Source organism: Sus scrofa, chromosome 1, assembly GCF_000003025.6.
Source record: "Sus scrofa isolate TJ Tabasco breed Duroc chromosome 1, Sscrofa11.1, whole genome shotgun sequence".
Taxonomy (NCBI): domain Eukaryota; kingdom Metazoa; phylum Chordata; class Mammalia; order Artiodactyla; family Suidae; genus Sus; species Sus scrofa.
In genome coordinates this window covers 35,984,056-36,004,219 of record NC_010443.5, presented here as the reverse complement: position 1 = coordinate 36,004,219, position 20,164 = coordinate 35,984,056, and the positions used below count along the sequence as shown (strand labels likewise).

The 20,164-nt window shown below is 36.3% G+C and overlaps 1 protein-coding gene across 1 annotated transcript in view; it reads left to right on the top strand.

Annotated features, from left to right (window-relative positions):
* Positions 1-18,235, top strand: part of RSPO3 (R-spondin-3) — an 80,448-nt gene extending 62,213 nt beyond the window's left edge. Inside the window, 1 exon segment of the mRNA NM_001315656.1 lies at positions 18,042-18,235. Coding sequence (NP_001302585.1) covers positions 18,042-18,235 — 194 coding nt within the window.

Genomic DNA, 20,164 nt, shown 5'->3' with positions numbered 1-20,164 from the left:
GATTATTACTCTGCCTCCAAAAGGGCTGTTCCAACAAAACAGGTCACGCATCTTAGACATCTGAAGGACTCCCAATTTACATAATACTCTCTTTAATGAACTCTGGGTAAATGGTTACCAAGCCAAGGACCAAACACCAACTGGCATTGCTTCCTTTTATGAAATGAACACTCTCAGTGATGATTTCCTCCATAAGAAATTGTTGACAGATTCGCAGAAGTCTGCCCAGTTCTTTCATTACTCTATGTGTCCCCTCTGACTATCTTTCACTGACTTAAAAAGGAGAGTTAATCCTTCTCATAAACAAACTGTAGAAAATATAACTAAATCCAGCACCCCTAACCCATCGTGTGTATGTTGTGCATATTAATCAGAGGACAAACTGAAGCCTAGAAATTGGAAGCTGGATGTGATGGTACCATGAGTAAGCCTTGTATCCTCACTGCTCCCAGCTGGGATGATGTAATGATGCTGTGCCTCATATAGAACAGTTTTATTTACTGGATCACACCATCACCAAAAGCAAAGATTCCTTTACTAAGAAGAACGTAAAGAAACTGACAAAACAGTATAATTGTGGCAGAGGCAAAGTAAGTCTATAATAACTTGATGTCCTACTAGGAAATTTGTTTTTATGAATAGAATTGTTGTGAAACTCTTTTGTTGTTTAAGCCTCATGCTGTCACCCATTATCTTGCTTTGCATGAGTGGGTGTTGAACACTGTCTCTTCAGCCTTTCATTTGATTATATATATGGAATAACTACTGTATGCCAGGAACCATGCTGGATGCAAGAAATGAAAATGAGAAGGAAGACACACACTTTGTATGAGACTCTTGAGAGTTCATAATTTCATGGGAGAGTTGGTTGTAAACAAATAATGGCAAAATAGACAGATGGGTATGTTGTCCTGGAAACAGAGGAAGTTCTGTGATAGTGGCTCTTGAAGAACAAGTAGAATTTTCCAGCTAAAGAAGTGTTCTGTTAAGGAGCAGCATCTGAGGCACAAAAGCAAGAAAGAGCATGATGTGAATGGGTAATCATGAGACATGTGGTGTAACTGAAGCAAAGGCAAATTAGGGAGAGAAATAACACTATAAAATAAATTGGAGTTAGATTCTGAAGGGCCACCTAAGCCATGGACTCCCAACTTTGGGAGTACAGGCACTGGGGAGATTAAAAAAAAAAAAAGAGAGAGAGATCAACAGGAACAGTGGACCAGCCCTCTGAGCTGCAGGAAGGTAACCTGACACCTGGAAGTAAAAAAATGCAATGTCCCTCGTTTTGCAAAAAATTCATTCTAGAGATGGTAAGAGACAAACTAAATGGGAATGAAGAGACAATGACATGTTTAAGAGATAGCTAAGAGGAATTTCCAGTCGTAGCTCAGTGGAAATGAATCCGACTAGTATCCATGAGGATGCAGGTTCGATCTTTGGCCACGCTCAGTGGGTTAAGGGTCCAGGGTCCGGCGTTGCCGTGAGCCACGGCGCAAGTCTCAGATGCGGCTCGGATCCTGAGTTGCTGTGGCTGTAGTGTTGGCCAGCAGCTACAGCTCCAACTTGACCCCTAACCTGGGAACCTCCATATGCCATGTGTGCAGCCCTAAAAAGACAAAAAATAAAATAAAATAAAAAGAGAGAGAGATAAAAGGTAAGATTTTTTTGTTTTGTTTTTTGTCTTTCTCTCTTTTTTCTTTAGGCCCACACCCGCAGCATATGGAGGTTCCCAGGCTAGGGGTCCAATCAGAGCTGCAGCCGCCAGCCTACACCAGGGCCACAGCAACGTGGGATCCGAGCCATGTCTGTGAGCTACACCACAGCTCACAGCATCGCCAGATCCTTAACCCACTGAGCGAGGCCAGGGATCAAACCTTTGTCCTCATGGATGCCAGTCAGGTTCGCTAACCGCTGAGCCTCAATGAGAACTCCTAAGATTTTTAAATTTTTGATAAAGCAGAGGAACCTGAGTGGGTTAAGGACTTCCACCAAAAGTCTTTACAAAATTAATTGCCCCTGAGGTTTAACTTTAGTCAGATTAAGGCTGTTCTATTTCAAAAATGATTTATTCAACTCTTATATTTTCATAGAGACCATCATGATCATTATTTTAAGGGCTATAATTTCATAATTTTTCAATTTTCTAAGTAATTATATATCTCTTATTCCTCATACCTATCCAAATAGTGAGAAGAATAGAAATTATCTGTTCTTGTTTATAAATGAGGCAGCTGAAGCCCAGAAAGCACTTCACTTAAAGTCACATTGCTGCTAAGTAGTATAGCCAAGTCTAAAATGCACATTTTCTGATACCCATTTCAGATGCTTGAAATTTATTTTAATGCCACATGTATTTTAAGCACATATTTTTTTAAGTGAGGTCTTGAAAGTTTAAGTAACATCCCCCAAAGATAGACAGTGACTAAATGATTTGGCAAAGAATCAGATTCAGATCTTTCTAACTTCAAAGTCAAAGGTCATAGAAGCTATACTTAACTGCATCCCTGTTCACCTGCTAGAGAATAACTGGGGAAGACTTCATGGAGAAAGCGGCCTTTGAAATGTATCTTGAAGGATGTACCTAGCAAGGAGTGATTTTCAAAACATTTAACAACCAGCACAGCAAAATATGTTAATATATTAATACATATAAGAATCAAAAATGTTAAGTATGTCAACATACATAAAGAATACAACTGCTTAGTATTTGTTGTAAGCAGTAGTGAAAATCATCTATTAAAACATTTAAAGACATCTGAAATATTTGCTAATTTTTAGAAATCACTGGGACTGTTGGAACAGTTCACACACCCACACCCAGACCTATTCATACTCAGAGAAGGGTACCCAGGAGACAGCCTTTTGTGCTTCACTCCTCAAGGCCTCTGCAGCTAAAAAGTACCAACGGAGTTTGCAAGACCCAAAAATGTACTTGATTAAGGGTGGGCAAGGTGTAGTGAAGAAGAAAGGATTCTTCTGCCCATCCCCTCCACCCCCAGCACGGCAGAGGAACAAATCTGCCAATCTTACTTCTGCCTTCCTTAAATATCCTATTTACTCCCAGACATCCTATTGAGGTTCAGTGGGTTAAGGACCCTGTGCATTGTCGATGAGGATGCGGGTTCGATCTCTGGCCTTGCTCACTTGGGTCAAGGATCCAGGATTGCCATAAGTTGCAGATGCAGCTCAGATCCGGTATTGCTGTGACTGTGACATGACTGTGGCATAGGCTGACAGCTACAGCTCCAGTTCGACCCCTAGCCTGGGAACTTCCATATGCCACAGGTGTAGCTGTAAAAGGAATATATATATATATGTATATATATATATATATATATATATTTTTACACCCCAGTATTTTTTAATCATTTCTTGACCACTACCTCTTTTCCTAAAAACTCCCTGGAAACAAAGAAAGGGTTTATATACAGTCATTGGTCACATATTCCCCTTTCTACCTTCATATGGTCTTCAGGCACACAGAGGATTGTACACTTTGCTCAGAAAATAAAAACCCAAAACATGGGATATTAAAAACTATTTATTCTCTTAAAATATGTTTTCTATTCAGTTGGGCCTTTTTTTTTTTTTTTTTTTTTTTTTTTTTTTTTGTCTTTTTAGAGCCACACTCGCGGCATATGGAGGTTTCTGGGCTAGGGGTCTAATCAGAGCTGCAGCCGCTGGCCTATGCCACAGCCACAGCAACGCAGGATCCAAGCCTCATCTGCGACCTAGCTCATGGCACAGCTCAAGGCAAGGCCAGATCCCTAACCCGCTGAGCGAGGCCAGCGATCGAACCCGAAACCTCATGGTTCCTAGTTGTATTTGTTTCTGCTGCGCCACAACAGGAACCCCGGGCCTTTTTATTTTTAATACCATCTTATTTGATTCTTAAATATTCAATTAAACAATAAATATACATTTTCGTGAAGATTGAGTAAGGCAGGGTTCATTCTTTCAGAAACTGTCACAATTTCATTTTCAGCTCATTTGTTCAAGTCTTTCCTAGGACTTTCTCTCCTTAATTGAATTACACGTGCCACTTGCCACCCTTGCTACAGCCTCTTAAATTGAAAGTTCCATGATGTTACCCAATGGCCCTTCATTTTGGTGGAATTCCACTGAACACAAGATTCAATGGATTACAACAAAAGCCACAGTCATTCAAAACTCAAGGGGAAATCAAGCTTCTGAGACTGTGTACTACCACTTCAAAAGCCCCAAGATTGGGCCAAGATGAGCCAGGGTCATATTTCATTATTTCAAAAGAAGACTACATTCCTGATTCCACCAAATAAAGTATCATTTAAGCCTGCTATAGAAGACGATTTAAGGAAGAAAAAGTTATTTTGCCATCTTTCAACTTTTCACAATCATCCAAGTCCCTTTCTTGCCTCCTCTGCCTCCCCTGTCTGTCCCCATCCTAACCACCTCTTATTCCCTGGTCTCAGAAAAATGTCGTTAGACTATTGCTGCCCAGTTTGGGGCTGAAAGGTGGTCCACATTCCCAGGCTCAGTGAAACTTTAGAGCCTTCAAATCCCTAAAACTCTTCTAAAATTTAAGTTCCTCCTCATAATAGAAGAGAGTAGGAGCCTCTGTAATCTCTCTGCTGCAACCTGGGCTTCCAAGTTCTCTTCCTTTTTTTTTAATATATGAATTTTTAAAAAAAATTTACAATGTTCTGTCAATCTCTTCTGTACAGCAAAATGACCCAGTTATGCATATATATATATACATACACACACACATACATACACACACACACACACACACACACACATTCTTTTTCTCACATTATCCTCCATCATGATCCATCACAAGTGACTAGATATAGTTCCCTGGGCTGTACAGCAGGATCTTATTGCTTATCCACTCCAAATGCAATAGTTTGCATCTACTAACCCCAAACTCCCAGTCCATCCCACTCATTCTCCCTCCCCCTCGGCAACCACAGGTCTGTTCTCCATGTCCATGAGTTTATTTCTTTTCTGTAGATAGGTTCATTTGTGCCATAGATTAGATTCAAGATATAAGTGATATCATATGGTATTTGTCTTTCTCTTTCTGACTTAACTTCGCTTAGTATGAGAATTTCTATTCCATCTATGCTGCTGCAAATTCTTGAAGCAGCCTTAGCAATTCTCTAGTGATTCATCATGGGTTTGGTCCCAAAGATGATCTTCTAGAGCATAAGTCAAAATTATTTCCCCGTGACCATGATGTTGCTCTCTGGAGTGGATTGTAGTCACTTAAAACCAATATTAGAAGTGGTTATCTGGCAGAGGAGTCCATAATAATAAACAGCATTCATTAAGACAAGTTGTTCAAAATACTGGATAATCACAGCATGCTTGCATATGTGAGAATAACACCAAAAGCATCTTGCTTTATGCCTGTCCTTCGCCAACTCTTCCCCAAATAGAATGGCAAGCATTAAATCAAGAAAAAAAAAAGCATTATTCATCTTTTCATTTAACTTTTTCAACAAATATTGAATGAGTCGCTATTGTGTACAGGGTCATGCCAAAGAGAAAGGCAAAGCTAATACATTTTTTGGAGTAACGGTAGCAATGCTTAACCTGTATACCAGGTATGGAGGCCCCAAACGCCTCCAGTGCTCTGAGCATAAAATTATGCAAATGAATCAGGAACCCACTGCTGGAAACCCTAGCATCATCCACCCCACCTGACACAAACCGTCTTGTGGTTTTTATTCTCTTTTTTTTTTATTATTCTTTTTTTTATTATTCTTTTTTGATATTTTTATAGGTAATCAAAATTAAGGTTGAGTTTCTACAAAAATAAGTTCATTATATTTGCAGTTAGCACTACGTGTTCTTCCTATTTTTACAAAAAATAGAAACATAATCTGTATTATTATGACATATTATAAAAGGGCCTAAAAATATAGATCAAAATTCAGTAGATCATATATATAATATACATTTAGGGACTCAAAACTGTGGAAGGAAATGAACTAATTAGTAGCAAAGAAAGAAGAGGGAAATTGGGCTTCTAGTGATAATGTCCATGTTAGGAGGGAAAGTCCACATATAGAAAGTTGAGTATCCAAAGAATGTATGTAATTCTTCAAATTCTTCTGCTTTAATCAAATGCTTATTAGAGCACCATGCTGTTTTCCCCACAACATAAGGAAAGTTTGCAAAGAAAAAAAAGAAAGGGTGCATGTTAATTTAATAAAAGTTAAATTTAATTTAACATATGGAAAATATGTTTGATAAGAAAAAGTTCAAAGTCATAAAATCTAACAGAATCTCTTAGTTTTAAAGGTTTATGTTTCTGAAGGACTCTTTATAATAATCTAAGTCTCCTTTCAGATTTATTGAAAATTAAATTGGAAAGCAGGCTTTCTGCCTTTGAATTGATATTTTTAAATCCACCAGAAAAATAGAACTTTACCATCTGTGGTAGGAAAAGACCTATAAATATGTGCATATAAATTTATATACATACAAACATGCACATTTGTTGCACATGTGTCTACCCTCCCAGTTCTCCTCCCTGACACTAAAATGCATCAATAAAATGAAAAAGGAAACCCAGTGAAAAACTGTGAAGTGAGATATGATAAAATATTACTAATCTTGCTTAATTTTAGCTCTATATTTCTAGATTAGTGAACACTCACCTGCCAAAAACTTTTAAAGAAATTAAATCATTTGTATTCCATTCAAGTATATGTACCCACTGTTGATGAAATAATTACAAGGAGCTATCTTGTTGGTTATGGAAATGCATGTGAGAAGTATATCTAATTAAGAACAGATACTCGTACGAGAGAGAGAAAAAGTACTTAAAGCAGTATACATTATCTGCTATGGATGAAATATGCCCCCTTATTATCTTATTTACATAAATGAACAAAATATATTACAAGTTTTAATATAGAAGAGGCTAAGTGGGGTTTTCTATGTTTTCCAAACTAGTTAAGAAATCAATAGTTTGAGATAGTCTGTAACCAAAAAGAGAAGAAAGAAAATACTGAAGCTAAGTGAAAACATTTGAGAAGGTACCAAAGGTGCCTTAAAAAATCAGCTTTACATAAGTAATCAATAAGTAGTTGAAAATATTAAATGATAGCAATAAAAGAGTGTGACATATTAACTAAAAATATGGAGTAGCAGATGCTAGAGACTTGGTAGTTGTTTTTTGCCCTGTGATGTAATTCCAGATTAGAGTTACATTTTTCCCCCATAGAGTAGTAAAAAGCTTCAAAGGAAAGAAAGAGTAGGATGTGGTAGAATGAGAATTAGACAGCAGAGTCAACTGGTGCATAAAATGATGAAAGAGGCTAGAATAATACCAACATTTCTTGTATAATCAATCACTGCAAATGTGTCAGCAAGTATGAGGCCATCTCCTCCTGTCAATACAACCAAGTAGACAATTTGGGTAAGGGAGGAAGTACAGCACAGGCAAACATGCCTATCAACACTTCTTTTTTTGCCTCAGAACAAAATTCTGAGACAAGTTCTTGGAGCAAATGGAAATTTATCCAAATGAAAATCAAATGATAAATGCCAAGAGAATATTCTTTCTTTGGAATTCTTTCAGTTCTTCAATTTAACCAGCTGGAATGAATTTTCAAGTAGCATTCTGCTCAAGCATTTTGAAATGAAGGACTTTCCTGTTAATTGGAAAGCTATATTTCATCAAAGATAAAGACAGTGCTCTTGGCTTAGTGATTCTCTTTAAGGGAAAAAAAAGCACTTGGTGGATATTTACCATACACAGATTCCAGAACTTGTGTTTCAAGTGTGAAAGACTGAACTGTGAGCCTACACACCTAACTGAAAAAAAAGGAGAAAATTCAAATGTTATTCTCTTAAGCTCTACATGAAAATTCACTGTCACTCTTCCCTCATAAGAGGCATAGGATGAAAAAGTTTTAAAATATTAATTATTTATTTTCAGAATCAAATGTTGACATAATTGAGGTTTCTGGTTTTCCAGGGCAAATGAATTGTCAATGATTATTTATTTATTTATTTATTTATTTATTTATTGCTTTCAGGGCTGCACCAATGGCATATGGAGGTTCCCAGGCTAGGGATCCAATCAGAGCTACAGCTTCTGGCCACAGCCACAGCCACAGAAATGCAGGATCCAAGCCGAGTCTGCGACCTACACCACAGCTCACGGCAACACCAGATCCTTAACCCACTGAGCGAGGACAGAGATCAAACCCACAACCTCATGGCTCCTAGTTGGATTCGTTTCCACTGCTCCACAACGGGAACTCCAAGTCAACAAATTTAAATGTTCTTTATTATGTTGCTTAAATATGTGTTGTTGAGACTAGGGTAGCATGACTGTCAACTTAGAAAGATTTAGAACAAGAAAATGAAAATTCATAGGAAAAGAACATTTTTAAGACTCAGATATTCAAAGCAATCTACTCTTTAGGCAGTACTGTCAACTTATTGTTGATGGATGATATAGTAAAGTTGTAACATTTAAAATTTAAATTGATACAAAATTAGGCAAACATCACAGAGAATGTGAAATGCTTTTTAAATTAATTACAATGAAATGTTAAAGAAATAATTTTCCATACTCCTTAAAGGAAAAGATGATCACTAGATAGATGGTCACGTGGCAGTTATGTATTTAGTCTGCTTTAAAACAATTTTGTAGGAAACCCTATCTGTACTACTGTTTTGTATACCTTAAGTCTGGCAATATGAGTAGAATAAGAATTTTCAGAGAGACTATTTCACTGTGTTTTTTTTTTAATATTTAAATTGCTGCAATAGAATTTTAAAAGATGATGTGAAGAAAATATTCACCATAAACATTCCATAGACTTATACATATTCTCTACCTTGGCATATAAGATAGTCGTGAGCATGAGCTGGGGACAGACATTGAAGAGGGAGACAAGGTACAGAATGAGTGTTACAACAAAGAAAAACACATCGTCTTGTTTTTGTTTTTGTTTTTTGTTTTTTGTTTTGGCTACCTGTGGCATGTGGAAATTCCTGGGCCAGGGATCAAACCCACACCACAGTAGTGACCTGAGCACCAGCAGGGAACACCCAATTCTTAACCACTAAGTCACTAAGCCACCAGGGAACTCCCACACATCAAATCAATTCCTTTATGAGATAGTAATACTTTGAGAAGACTAGTCTCATCTGAAAATTTCAGAGAGGACATTTTAACCAGACTACCAGACAGGCTTCAACTGTTTTTGAAATAGGGTAGCCACCCTCATCACTGTCTAAATTTCTGAAGTTAAGTAACAGACACATATCTTTGTAAATTCATAAACAGTATACAAAACAATCAAAATACTATATGTAGAGTCATTTTTTTTCTTGAGAGTGTAGTAATAGTCATTTCACAAACTATTCATAAATTTCATGGCAAAAGTAATAAAAAAACTGATTTAAAAAGTGAAATTTACCAACACACTCTTTGACAGCAGGTGAAAATTAGAATAAGTTTACACACTTGTCCAATAGATAAAATTGTATAAGACCCAAAATCTAGTTCACAACACACTATGCAAACGTGCTTAGATGAAGAAATTTTCAGAGTTCCCTTTGTGTCTTATGGGTTAAGAACTCAACATAATGTCTGTGCTGATGAGGGCTCAGATCCATCGTTGCTGTGGCTGTGGTATAGGCCAGCAGCTGCAGCTCCAATTCCACCACTAGCCCAGGAACTTCCATATGCCACAAGTGTGGCCGTAAAAAGAAAAAAATTTTTTTTTCGACACATAAATTGGATGTGATTCCGTTTCCAAGAATTTTGTTTTCTAACCTGATATTGGATAGAATGCTAGTTAAAATTTTGAAGTCAAGTTAGGAAATTTTGCACTGAATGAAAAACAACACTGAAATTACTAATTTGAAATGAACTTTAAAAAAGATAGTTGATTCAAAAGAAATAAGCCCACATAAAACAATAGTAAATGTAGTCATGTAATATATATTGTAATGTCCTGCTATATTTTTTAAAATGTTATAAAATACCCTTTACTTTTATAATTGTAAATATTGTGAATAGTAAAACCTTTTTGAGTACTTTTTTCTCCTTGAACTTTTAACCATTCTTTTAATGCTGATGACTTACAACATGAAGACATAATACTATGCAATATCCAACATCTTTAACAGCTGGTCTCTAGCTAATGTCCCTTTTGAGTAGGAAGTCCAGGGTAGGATTCTGGGCAGCAAAAGCACTGAGATGCAGTGGTGTTACCGTGAGTGAAAGACCCGTGGAAAGTTCTGTTAGGACATAGAGCCAAAATTCAGAATTTCAGATCCTGAGTCTTCAGTGAATAATATAATATTTAAACAACAAAGGGAAAAATCCGTAAAGCCCTATTGACAACAGTCTATTCATAAGGAAAGTATTTGATTTGGCAAAAGAAAGTTCATTATGCTAAAGCATATCATGGAAATAGAGATTCTAAAAAGTTGTGATTACTGGTATTTATGATCTCTGCCTTGAGATGAAATTATAAGGGGACTGCATTCAAACATCAGTGAGATTTTGAAATTTAAATTCACTCTTTCTCTTTTTGAAATTCAATGTAACAAAATAGAAAACTCTCTGATAATTTTATTAGAATTTGAAAAATGTAATAATTACAGTTTTAAAGTTCGAATAAAGCGTCTTAGACATAAATGATAAAATATATAAGTACATGATATGTGTACTATATCCTACCTCTACATGATTGGGAGAGGAGTGGAACTAATGAAAAGTAACTAGACTTGTAGCAATAAAACAGAAGAGCACAGAGCATGAGGTAACTTGATGGTGCTGACACAAAACATCTCCAAAGTGCTGTTAGGGTCTCATGAGTAACTTGCTGCTCAGGAAATTGAAAATTCAAGGTCAAGTAAGTATATTATAAACCCTAATTTTTTACAAAACCTCTGTGTTTTCATATGTTAGTCCACACCTGGACACTGTCTTTCCTTTTCTGTTTTTGTTTTTTGTACTCGTAGTTAAAGTGTGAAATAAAACAAGGATACTGGGATGCCATGTCACATTGTGCTCTATCAAGATAAAATGTGAAGGCGCTCCCTTTTGGCTCAGCACTTAACAAACTGGACAAGCATCCATGAGGACACGGGTTTATCCCTGGCCTCGCTAAGCGGATTAAGGATCTGGCATTGCAGTGAGCTATGGTGTAGGTTGCAGATGCGGCTCAGATCCTGAGTTGCTGTGGCTCTGGCGAGGCCAGTGGCTATAGCATCGATTTGACCCTAGCCTGGGAACCACCATATGCTGTGGGTGTGGCCCTAAACAGACAAAAAAAAAAAAAAAAGATATAATGTGGAGGCAGAAGAGCCCTTATTTTCCTCAGTGGTTCTGTGGAGGTTATCATAAAGCTTATAGACACAGTGCTGGCTCTTAGAAGTATGCCTGGCACATAAAAGTGTTCCTTAAATTTGAGTTATCTATCATTGCTCTTACTGTTTTTAAAAACAGACAGCCCAAGTCATTTTCACCTTGATTACTGCAAAAGGTTGGGAGTGTAAGGAGCTAAGAAAGGAGAAGCTTAAATAATGGAGCCTAGAAAAAGGCTAGAAGAGGAGGAATGTTGCCCTGAAGGGATGACAAGTGAGCAAACACTTTATGTCAGAGTTAGAGCAAGAGGTACTAGGAATTGCATCAAAAATATGGGATCTGTAAACACAGTGGGTCATGGTGAGTGAGGTGCAGGGTTGACTAGAAAGAAGAGTGTGAGTTCTTCAAAGTGGATGACTGTGTGAGGAGGGGCCAGGTCTCAGAGGATGAGGCCCCTGGGTGCCATGGGAAGAAGCTTGGGTTTATCTGCTTTCACCTTCTCAAAATTCACACTCGATGTCTCACAGACGGGACATTCTTGTTTCAGAATCCCCAAAAGAATGTGACACTAATAGATTAACATCTCTTATATTAGCTCTTCTTGATTGGTGGCCACATGTTATTTCGATCTTAATATCTTGGCAAAAATGGGCTCGAGGTAATTTCCCAAATTACAGCATTTAGAGAGGATGTAATGATACGTCAAATTATTTTTCTGTGAATAATTACTCAGAAGCATCTTGGAAGTTAAATAGAAACATAATTGTGCTAATTCATGTGTTAAACTACAGCTGACCCTTGAACAACTTCGGAGCATTAATCTGAGTATAATTTATAGTCGCCCTCTATGCCCGTGGTTCCTCTACATTTGAACCAGAAACTGTGTAGTAGTTCAGTATTTACTGTTGAAAAATATCTGTGTATAAGTGGATCTGCATAGTTTAAACCTGTGTTGTTCAAGGGTCAACTGTGGAGAGTAGATAAATCAGATAGCTTTATTTCCACTTGGAAAAATTAAGTATCTGCCAATTTTCATTGTATTTGAAATAAATTCTAGCTTAAAATAATAGCAAGGAAATATGTATTTCTCTTTTATTAAAACAAAAACAAACAATTAACGATTTGAATGTATTTCTCAAGTCAATTCTACTTCGTAATAGTATAGCTAAGGAATTTGGCCTTGCCTTTCAACTGTGTTCTTCATCACTGGGTCAGACTGAACTGGGTTTACATAGCCCACAAATCAAAAACCTTTAAATATGTATTTGCACAACAAATTATATTTGCTGAAGTAGTTATGCTGTAGCAACTTCCCCTCCTTTGCAAAATTTCCTCAATGACATCTTAACAAAAAGGGAAAAGTTAGAATTTTCATCCTCTGTACATAAAAATCAGGTCCAATGCTAGATCCGAAAATCATCAGATTATCCCATTTGCAAATCATTTATGCTTTTTTGAAGGTATAAAACTTTGACTTTCCAACTGAATTTCCTTCCATGCCCAATAAAGAGAAAAAAAAACCTAGCAATAAATTTTGCACTTTTAATGGAATATTTATTTAATTGGTTTGAATTGTTCTTTCAGTGATAGTCCTCAGTTTAGTGTGTGGGATATATTTTTAGCTTTTTGAGAAAACTTGGTCTTGGAAGTGGAGCTACTTAAAGCTCAATAGCTCCTCTTAGCGGTATCTTGCAAGAAATTCACCAAGAAGCAGCTTTTATAAAGACCTATACACAGATAATTCTAAATACCTAGAAAGCTGTGAACTAATAGTCATAATTTGAATAATTCTCAATGAATAAATTCAATTTGTGATTCTAAGAAGAACAACTCTTTTATTCATAAATATTGTTGCATTTAAAAGGGTTATTGAGGGAGTTCCCGTCGTGGCGCAGTGGTTAACAATCCAACTAGGACCATGAGGTTGCAGGTTCGATCCCTGCCCTTGCTCAGTGGGTTAACGATCCGGCGTTGCCCTGAGCTGTGGTGTAGGTTGCAGACGCGGCTCGGATCCCGCATTGCTGTGGCTCTGGCGTAGGCTGGTGGCTACAGCTCTGATTGGACCCCTAGCCTGGGAACCTCCATATACCGCAGGAGCGGCCCAAGAAATAGCAAAAAGACCAAAAAATAAATGAATAAATAAAAATAAAGGCATTAGTTTAAAAAATAAATAAATAAATAAATAAATAAAAGGGTTATTGAGCATTTTTGGTGGGTTTTTTTTTGGAACTTAAGTATGTAATACATAATTTAGGGAACATAATTCAGAATGATTTCCTTCTCTCTTTGTTCTTTTTAATATATTTATTCTTTGCAGTTCATATTTGTATTTTAACATATTTTTTAAAAACAATCTGCAACTAATTTTTTTTTTGCATCTAAGTTTTCTATTCCAAAGGTACCTAATCAGAAAACTTGCCTGAAAAATTAGTAGCTACAGTAAGTCAAAAAAACATATTTGCTCTTCATTGGGAAAAATATAAGAAATTCAATGATAAACCATGTGACATGAAATAAAAATTTTAGGAGTATGTGTATCTTCTATTGATCTTCACCGAATAGTTCTTAAATGAAACTGCACATAATAATACACTGGGGTGAACTTATTAACTGCAGGTTCCTGGGCCTATCATAAGAATTACTAAATCATAATTTCCAGGTGTGATGCCTAGGAATCTATATTTTTGAAAGTCATCTACGTTTGGTAACCTGGTCTGCAGAAGGCCCTACGAGGCACTTAGGTAAATGACTATATGCTATTGTATTAAAAGAAAATAACTTCAGAATCTCAGAATGCTAGTCACCTACTCAATTATGTGATATTGATTTGCAACAAAATCTTAAATAATATGGGGTTTTATGGTCTGCACAGAGATTTTAGCTACTCTTTGGAAAGTTAAGTCTGAAAAATAAATACCAGTCACCATCTATACTCACTTTATGGATTCTTATTACTGACACAAGTGTCTCTGAAGTAGAAAATAAGGCCACATGTTAAATATCCAATATATTGGCCTTTTCTAAACTAGTCACAGAAACATCCAATCTCTGCCTTGCTCTCAGATTCTGATAGTTGCCTTTCTTCAGGCTTTAGGACCACTGGTCCTCAGGACAGACTCCCGAAATAGCAATCAAGTCCTGTCAATCGTTCCAGCTTCTCTGGGTAACATACTATATATAGACTCTGATCAAACCAAGGAAGTCTACTTCAGTTCCCCAGATTCACCATGTCCTTGCATGCCTTCATGCCATTGACATATTGTTCACGGCCTGCCTTGCCCTTTTTCCCTCATCAGCCTGGCAACCTCTCACTCATTCTTTAAAGCTCAGCTCAAACATCACCCCATCTGGGAAGTCTTTTCAATCTCCATTGGCAGAGTTCAGTGCTTTCCTTGCTCTGCCACCAACAGATCTTGTGCATGCTTCTATTTTTGTATTAGAGTGTGACTATATTTATTGTGTCTGTCTCCATATCTCACTTATACCCCCAGGTTTTAGCACACTCTCTGGCATGGGAGAGAGGCTTAATTCATGTTTGTACAATGAGTTAATAACATGAGCTTTCATTTCTCCCATGATCACTGTGTGCCATGCACTATGCTAAGTGCTTTACAAGCATCTTGCACAATCCTTAAAAAGTTTAGAAAGTAGTAACGCTTATCCACATTTTAAATATCAGACAATTAATCCCAAGAGATATCAACAACTTGCCAAATGTCACACAACTAGCAGCTGGCAGACCTAGAATTTGAACCCTGTGTTTTTCTGACTCGAACGATAGTGTTCTTAAACATTACATTTACATGAAAGGGCTTGGATTGTACTTGATTGCTAATAGCAATTTCTTTTTGATGGTTTCTGTCCAAACAGCACACTCATAACTGGAATAGCAAAAAAAGATGAATTTTTTTTAATCATCGGAACACTCTACAACCCAATTATGGTGCATGTGTGTGTGTGTGTGCACACACATAATCAGTGAATGACAAAACACAAACATATATGTAATGTCATGACAACTAGGATGCTTAGTTTTCAAAATTACCAAAAAAGTATAAAAATAACTATTGACCACATCAACGGAAAGTTACCAGAACAGAAAAAGAAATCCCCTTTAATGAAAGCTGTACAAAATTTGCCAAATTTCACATGATTTTGTTAATGGACTATAGCCACTCTTCTGCATTGCTATTTCTTGGACAAGAGGAAAATATATTATTTATGCAAAAAGGGTAGTTAACATTTCCAACCACTAACACATGGCCTGTAAAAAATAATAATCCCACTTTTCTTTTGTGCAACAGCCCCCTATTGGGCAACAACAATGTACAACGTGCTAGTTTCCTGTTACTTTAGTAGAGCCTCCCCGTTCACTCACTGCCCAGACTAAACAGTTATTCCTTGGATAATAAAACTGTAATACTAGGTTTCAAGCTACTTCCAAAAATGTTTCTGCCTCTATTAAAGAATCATATCAATTTGTTAAGCAGAAACACACTGTAAGTTGAATGTGTTGTCACATGCAGCTAGAAAACATATAAATTAATCTATGACTAAGAAAGAAACAATATACTTTTTATGTGTCCAACACATTATGGCTGGAATCACAGCTGTAAGATGTTGGACCATCATCAAGAGAACAATGTCAAACACTGAACTTTTGGATGATTTCCATTAAAATAACATTTTGTTTGGGGTCACTAGTTTTTATGGTACTTTGGAATGATTTCACTGACAATATTTTTAGAGTTGAACTTGAACACCTCCAAAAGTCTCCGCAAAATGGAAATATTATATAATCTAATGTTCGCAGCCATGTCCTTCAGAAAATCAGGCACATGTCACAAAAGCTAGCATTTATCTCTTTCAGTTTGTATAGATTTATAAAAATTAAATTATGGAACATATTCAAGAAAGTAAATTAACTCTTGAGTTTTCTCTATTTAGTTACTAAGTTCATGTTAGCACTTCAAAACAAAACAAAACAAAACAAAACCACCCTGAATTTCTTCTGTAGAGATCTTATCAATCCAGCTATATTCTTTTAAGTGAAAAGAGTAATGGAGTTGGTGAATCAGTATACAACTAGTCAGCCCTAGACTATAATAGTCAACTCTAATATTTTTTGTTCATCTCTACCTACAGAACAATTTGATGGATATTTGCTCTATGGGTCTGAATTCTCATTTTTGTTAACTGTCCTTTCAGAGTCAAAAATTTGGAGTGTGTTAATGTTGAACCCAACAAGGCAAGTTTTCATAAAGTAACTGGCAAGTGTTGTAAATATAGACTCAGACAAAGCTAGTTGTGGCCTAAAATCCAAGGAGACTGTGTTGGCTGAATATACATATGCAGTATTAATAATATTGGTTCCTAGAATTCCACAACCAGAGCTCAAGAAAAGGAAAGCCAAACCACTGAATTCAATATTTGCAGCCTATTTCAGGATGTGAAAATATTTTGGTTCTCTCATGCAAATTTCTCCAAAAAATACTTTTGTCCAAAGTGACTTTTTGTAGACAGAAACTAAATTCAAATTTTATATGGCTCAGTATATAGCGATATGCCCAATCAGAATTTGCTCTACATCAGGGAATAGTTGGTTCCTAGTTTTCAAAACTGTGATATTTATTTAAATCTATAATTTCTCACTGGGATATGTGTATTCATAGATGTTACTAAAACCTTGCTCTCTGTAATTATTTTATACTGTAGATTGTATATGGAAAATGTTAACATGATAATAAAATACCTTGTTAATGTGCTAATTTGAAATTTAAAGAACAATTCATCTAATTTGGTGCCAGACTCTTTGATCAAATTATTCTTTTCTTCTAAAACTGTTGATCGTTCCCCAAAATAAATAGAATGAAATTCATTTCTTCACCCTGGCTCCAGTCCTTCTTGCTTTCCTGTATCAAAACTTAAAGTCATATCAAGTCTACTTTGTTAAAATGCCTCATAGTGTGAATCTGTATAAATTTATGCTTCATACCCCATTCAAAGTCAAGATCCTCCATGGCATCCAGTATATTTTAATAAATATCCACTCATTTGATTGATAGAGACACAAAGTCCCCACCTTTGTAGCTTATTCCATGGGGTTATTGATAAGTTATAGTCGCCACTATCCTGCTTGGAGAGAATTTGTGATGGAAATTTATTTCAACATATAAATATTTGTAATGAAACATAGTTATCCTGCTATTCTTCATGAACCTTTATTTCCATATTTGTTATGCAGATCAATTCTCTTCTAGTACATAGCATGCAGATATATCAGACTGCAAATATATAACTGCTACTTAGAAAATTTTGAATATAATTAATGCCTTATGTAGGAGTCAGATAACATATGCACATTAATAAGTTTCTTAAATGGCAAGAAATCTATTCAAAAATTTCTATTAAATATTATAAATAGCTATCATGTAAAATAACAACAAACTTTTAGCAATAGAACCCTCTAGAATTCAGAACTATCATATATTAATTGGTTCATTATATTCTGTACATGTTTCATGTTTACATTCCTCAAAATAACATAGCCTTAATAAAGAATAGTTGAATGAATGATTTAAATAGTAGGTATTTGGTATCTATGGGCAAGATATGCAACCTAAGAGAAATTCAACTAGTTTTTAAAAACTTAGAATAACCAAATAGAACATGATTGAATTTTTTTTAAAGGTATATCCTTTCATTTCAGGAAAAAAAGGAAGGGAGAAGAAAAGAAAAAAACTTAACAAAGAAGAAAATAAGGATGCAATACCTGATAGCAAAGGTCTGGAGCCCAGCAGAGAAACTCCAGAACAACGAGAAAACAAAGACAAACAGCAGCAGAAGAAGCGAAAGGTCCAAGAGAAACAACAGAAATCGGTATCAGTCAGCACTGTACACTAGAGGGTCCCATGAGATTGTCATAAACTCGTGATGCTGCTATCTCCACCAGAAGCCCAGGACAGGTGCTCTAGCCATTAGGACCACAAATGGACCACGTGTCTGTTATTGCTGAGTCTAAACAACATTCCAGATAGTTGCTATACTCTTCATACAAGCATAGTTCACAACAACGAGCTACAAGTTCAAAGAAGGGATGCTTTTGAATGGTTATCACACATGCTCCTGTGCATTTTTAAGAGACAAGAAATTCTGTACATAATCAATAGGCTATAAGATGTAACAACATAGCAATGACATCTGGAGAAACAACATCTTTTCCCTATAAAAATATTGTTCTCAAGCTGTTGTTTTCGGAAGCAAATAGCTCTGCACATTCAAAGATGCGGTATCCCTTCAAAAGAAATAAGAGATCAGAGGAGAGAAACGTCTTTCAAAGGACAGTGTTGTTTTGTCCGGGAAATCTAGAGAGTGCTCAGTTCCTAGGGCCTGGCATTTGGAATCATAGGAATTTATCATCACAGGAACAACTGTTTTAAGCTTGGTTCCGTTGCCCTCACTTGTCTTTCTGCAAGAAGCATGAGAGTGCACATATTTACAGAATTAAATATACTGTGTGGGATTGGAAAAGGAAATGTGGAAGAAACCATAGGGTTGGAGATGACTGTTGTGCTTCACAAAACTGGGAAGGGTTGTGATTACCTGAAACAGGTCTCCGATCTGTGTCAGCACTGTGTGGTTCAGCCTCTGCTACCCTTTCTTTGGGTTATATAAGTCTGTAAACATGTACCTGTAACTTACTTCCAAAAACAAAATCATACCTATTAGAAGAAAATTCTGATTTCATAGAAAACAAAAAACTAGAACAAGGAAAATATAACATGTTTGCAAAGTCATGTGTTTTCTTTCTCAATGAGAGAAGAACAATCTTATTACCTGCTTCATGGTCCACCTGGAACTGAAAGGGATACTACTTTCTAACAAAGTGTATCTAATAGGGGGAAAAGCCACCACAATAAATATATTTGTTGATAGTTTTTAAAGATTTGTTCATTTTGTTTTATTGCTTGTTTTATTGGAGAATTGTTACTCTTAGGGACTCCCAAATTAGGAAGGAGGATTTTGTGTCCCATGTAATTCAGAACCTATTACATTTCTCAGTGTTTGCTTTTGGAGTCCACCTTCCTCTGAGATTTACTTATAAGGTATGAGGAGGTATTTAGTCACTATTTTTTTTTATTTTGATCAACAAAATTCTAGTTATAGATATAGGGTTCTCCCTAAATGATTCCACAACTATCCCTTCCTTGTTCAGAAATTGACATTGTTTCTTGTTTATTGGTTCCTCCTGCATCTTGAACACTTGGCCTTTTCTTCTCCATATTTTCTCTTTTGGGGATTTAAGTCACCCTAGTTGGAGGATTCACCAGTGTTTCAGAGAGGATGCAGCCATCCCAGAGCAAAAGGAGGCATATGGCCCACCATAGCCTTCCTGTTGTAATAGAAGGACACACAGTTACTCTGTCCACCATGCATCCTAGCCCACTAAAGGCCACTGATTTCTGAAGAAATGGCAAGGAATCTGGCTGCTGGCTGCTTATTTCCGGTCACTGTTTCTCACCAACTGAACTGTTCATGTGGACTATTTGGCTTAATTCTCTTTTCCTCTTCCAAGATATAAAATTTTTGAATGATGTGTTCCTGTTTCTTATTCTGATGTTTTCTTTCCTTGTCCACATGATAAATGTTTCAACTAACTGGATCTATTCCCAAAGTACACAAATAATTCCTATCTTCAACTACAGTTTATGTCACCGAGGAGAAACAAACCTTTTCCTACAGAGCTTTATTAAGTGGGAGTATGTTCCCATCTCCTATAACTTTTGGGTGGGTTCAGTCACCATCTTTGTCCTCAATGTTATTTTATCATTG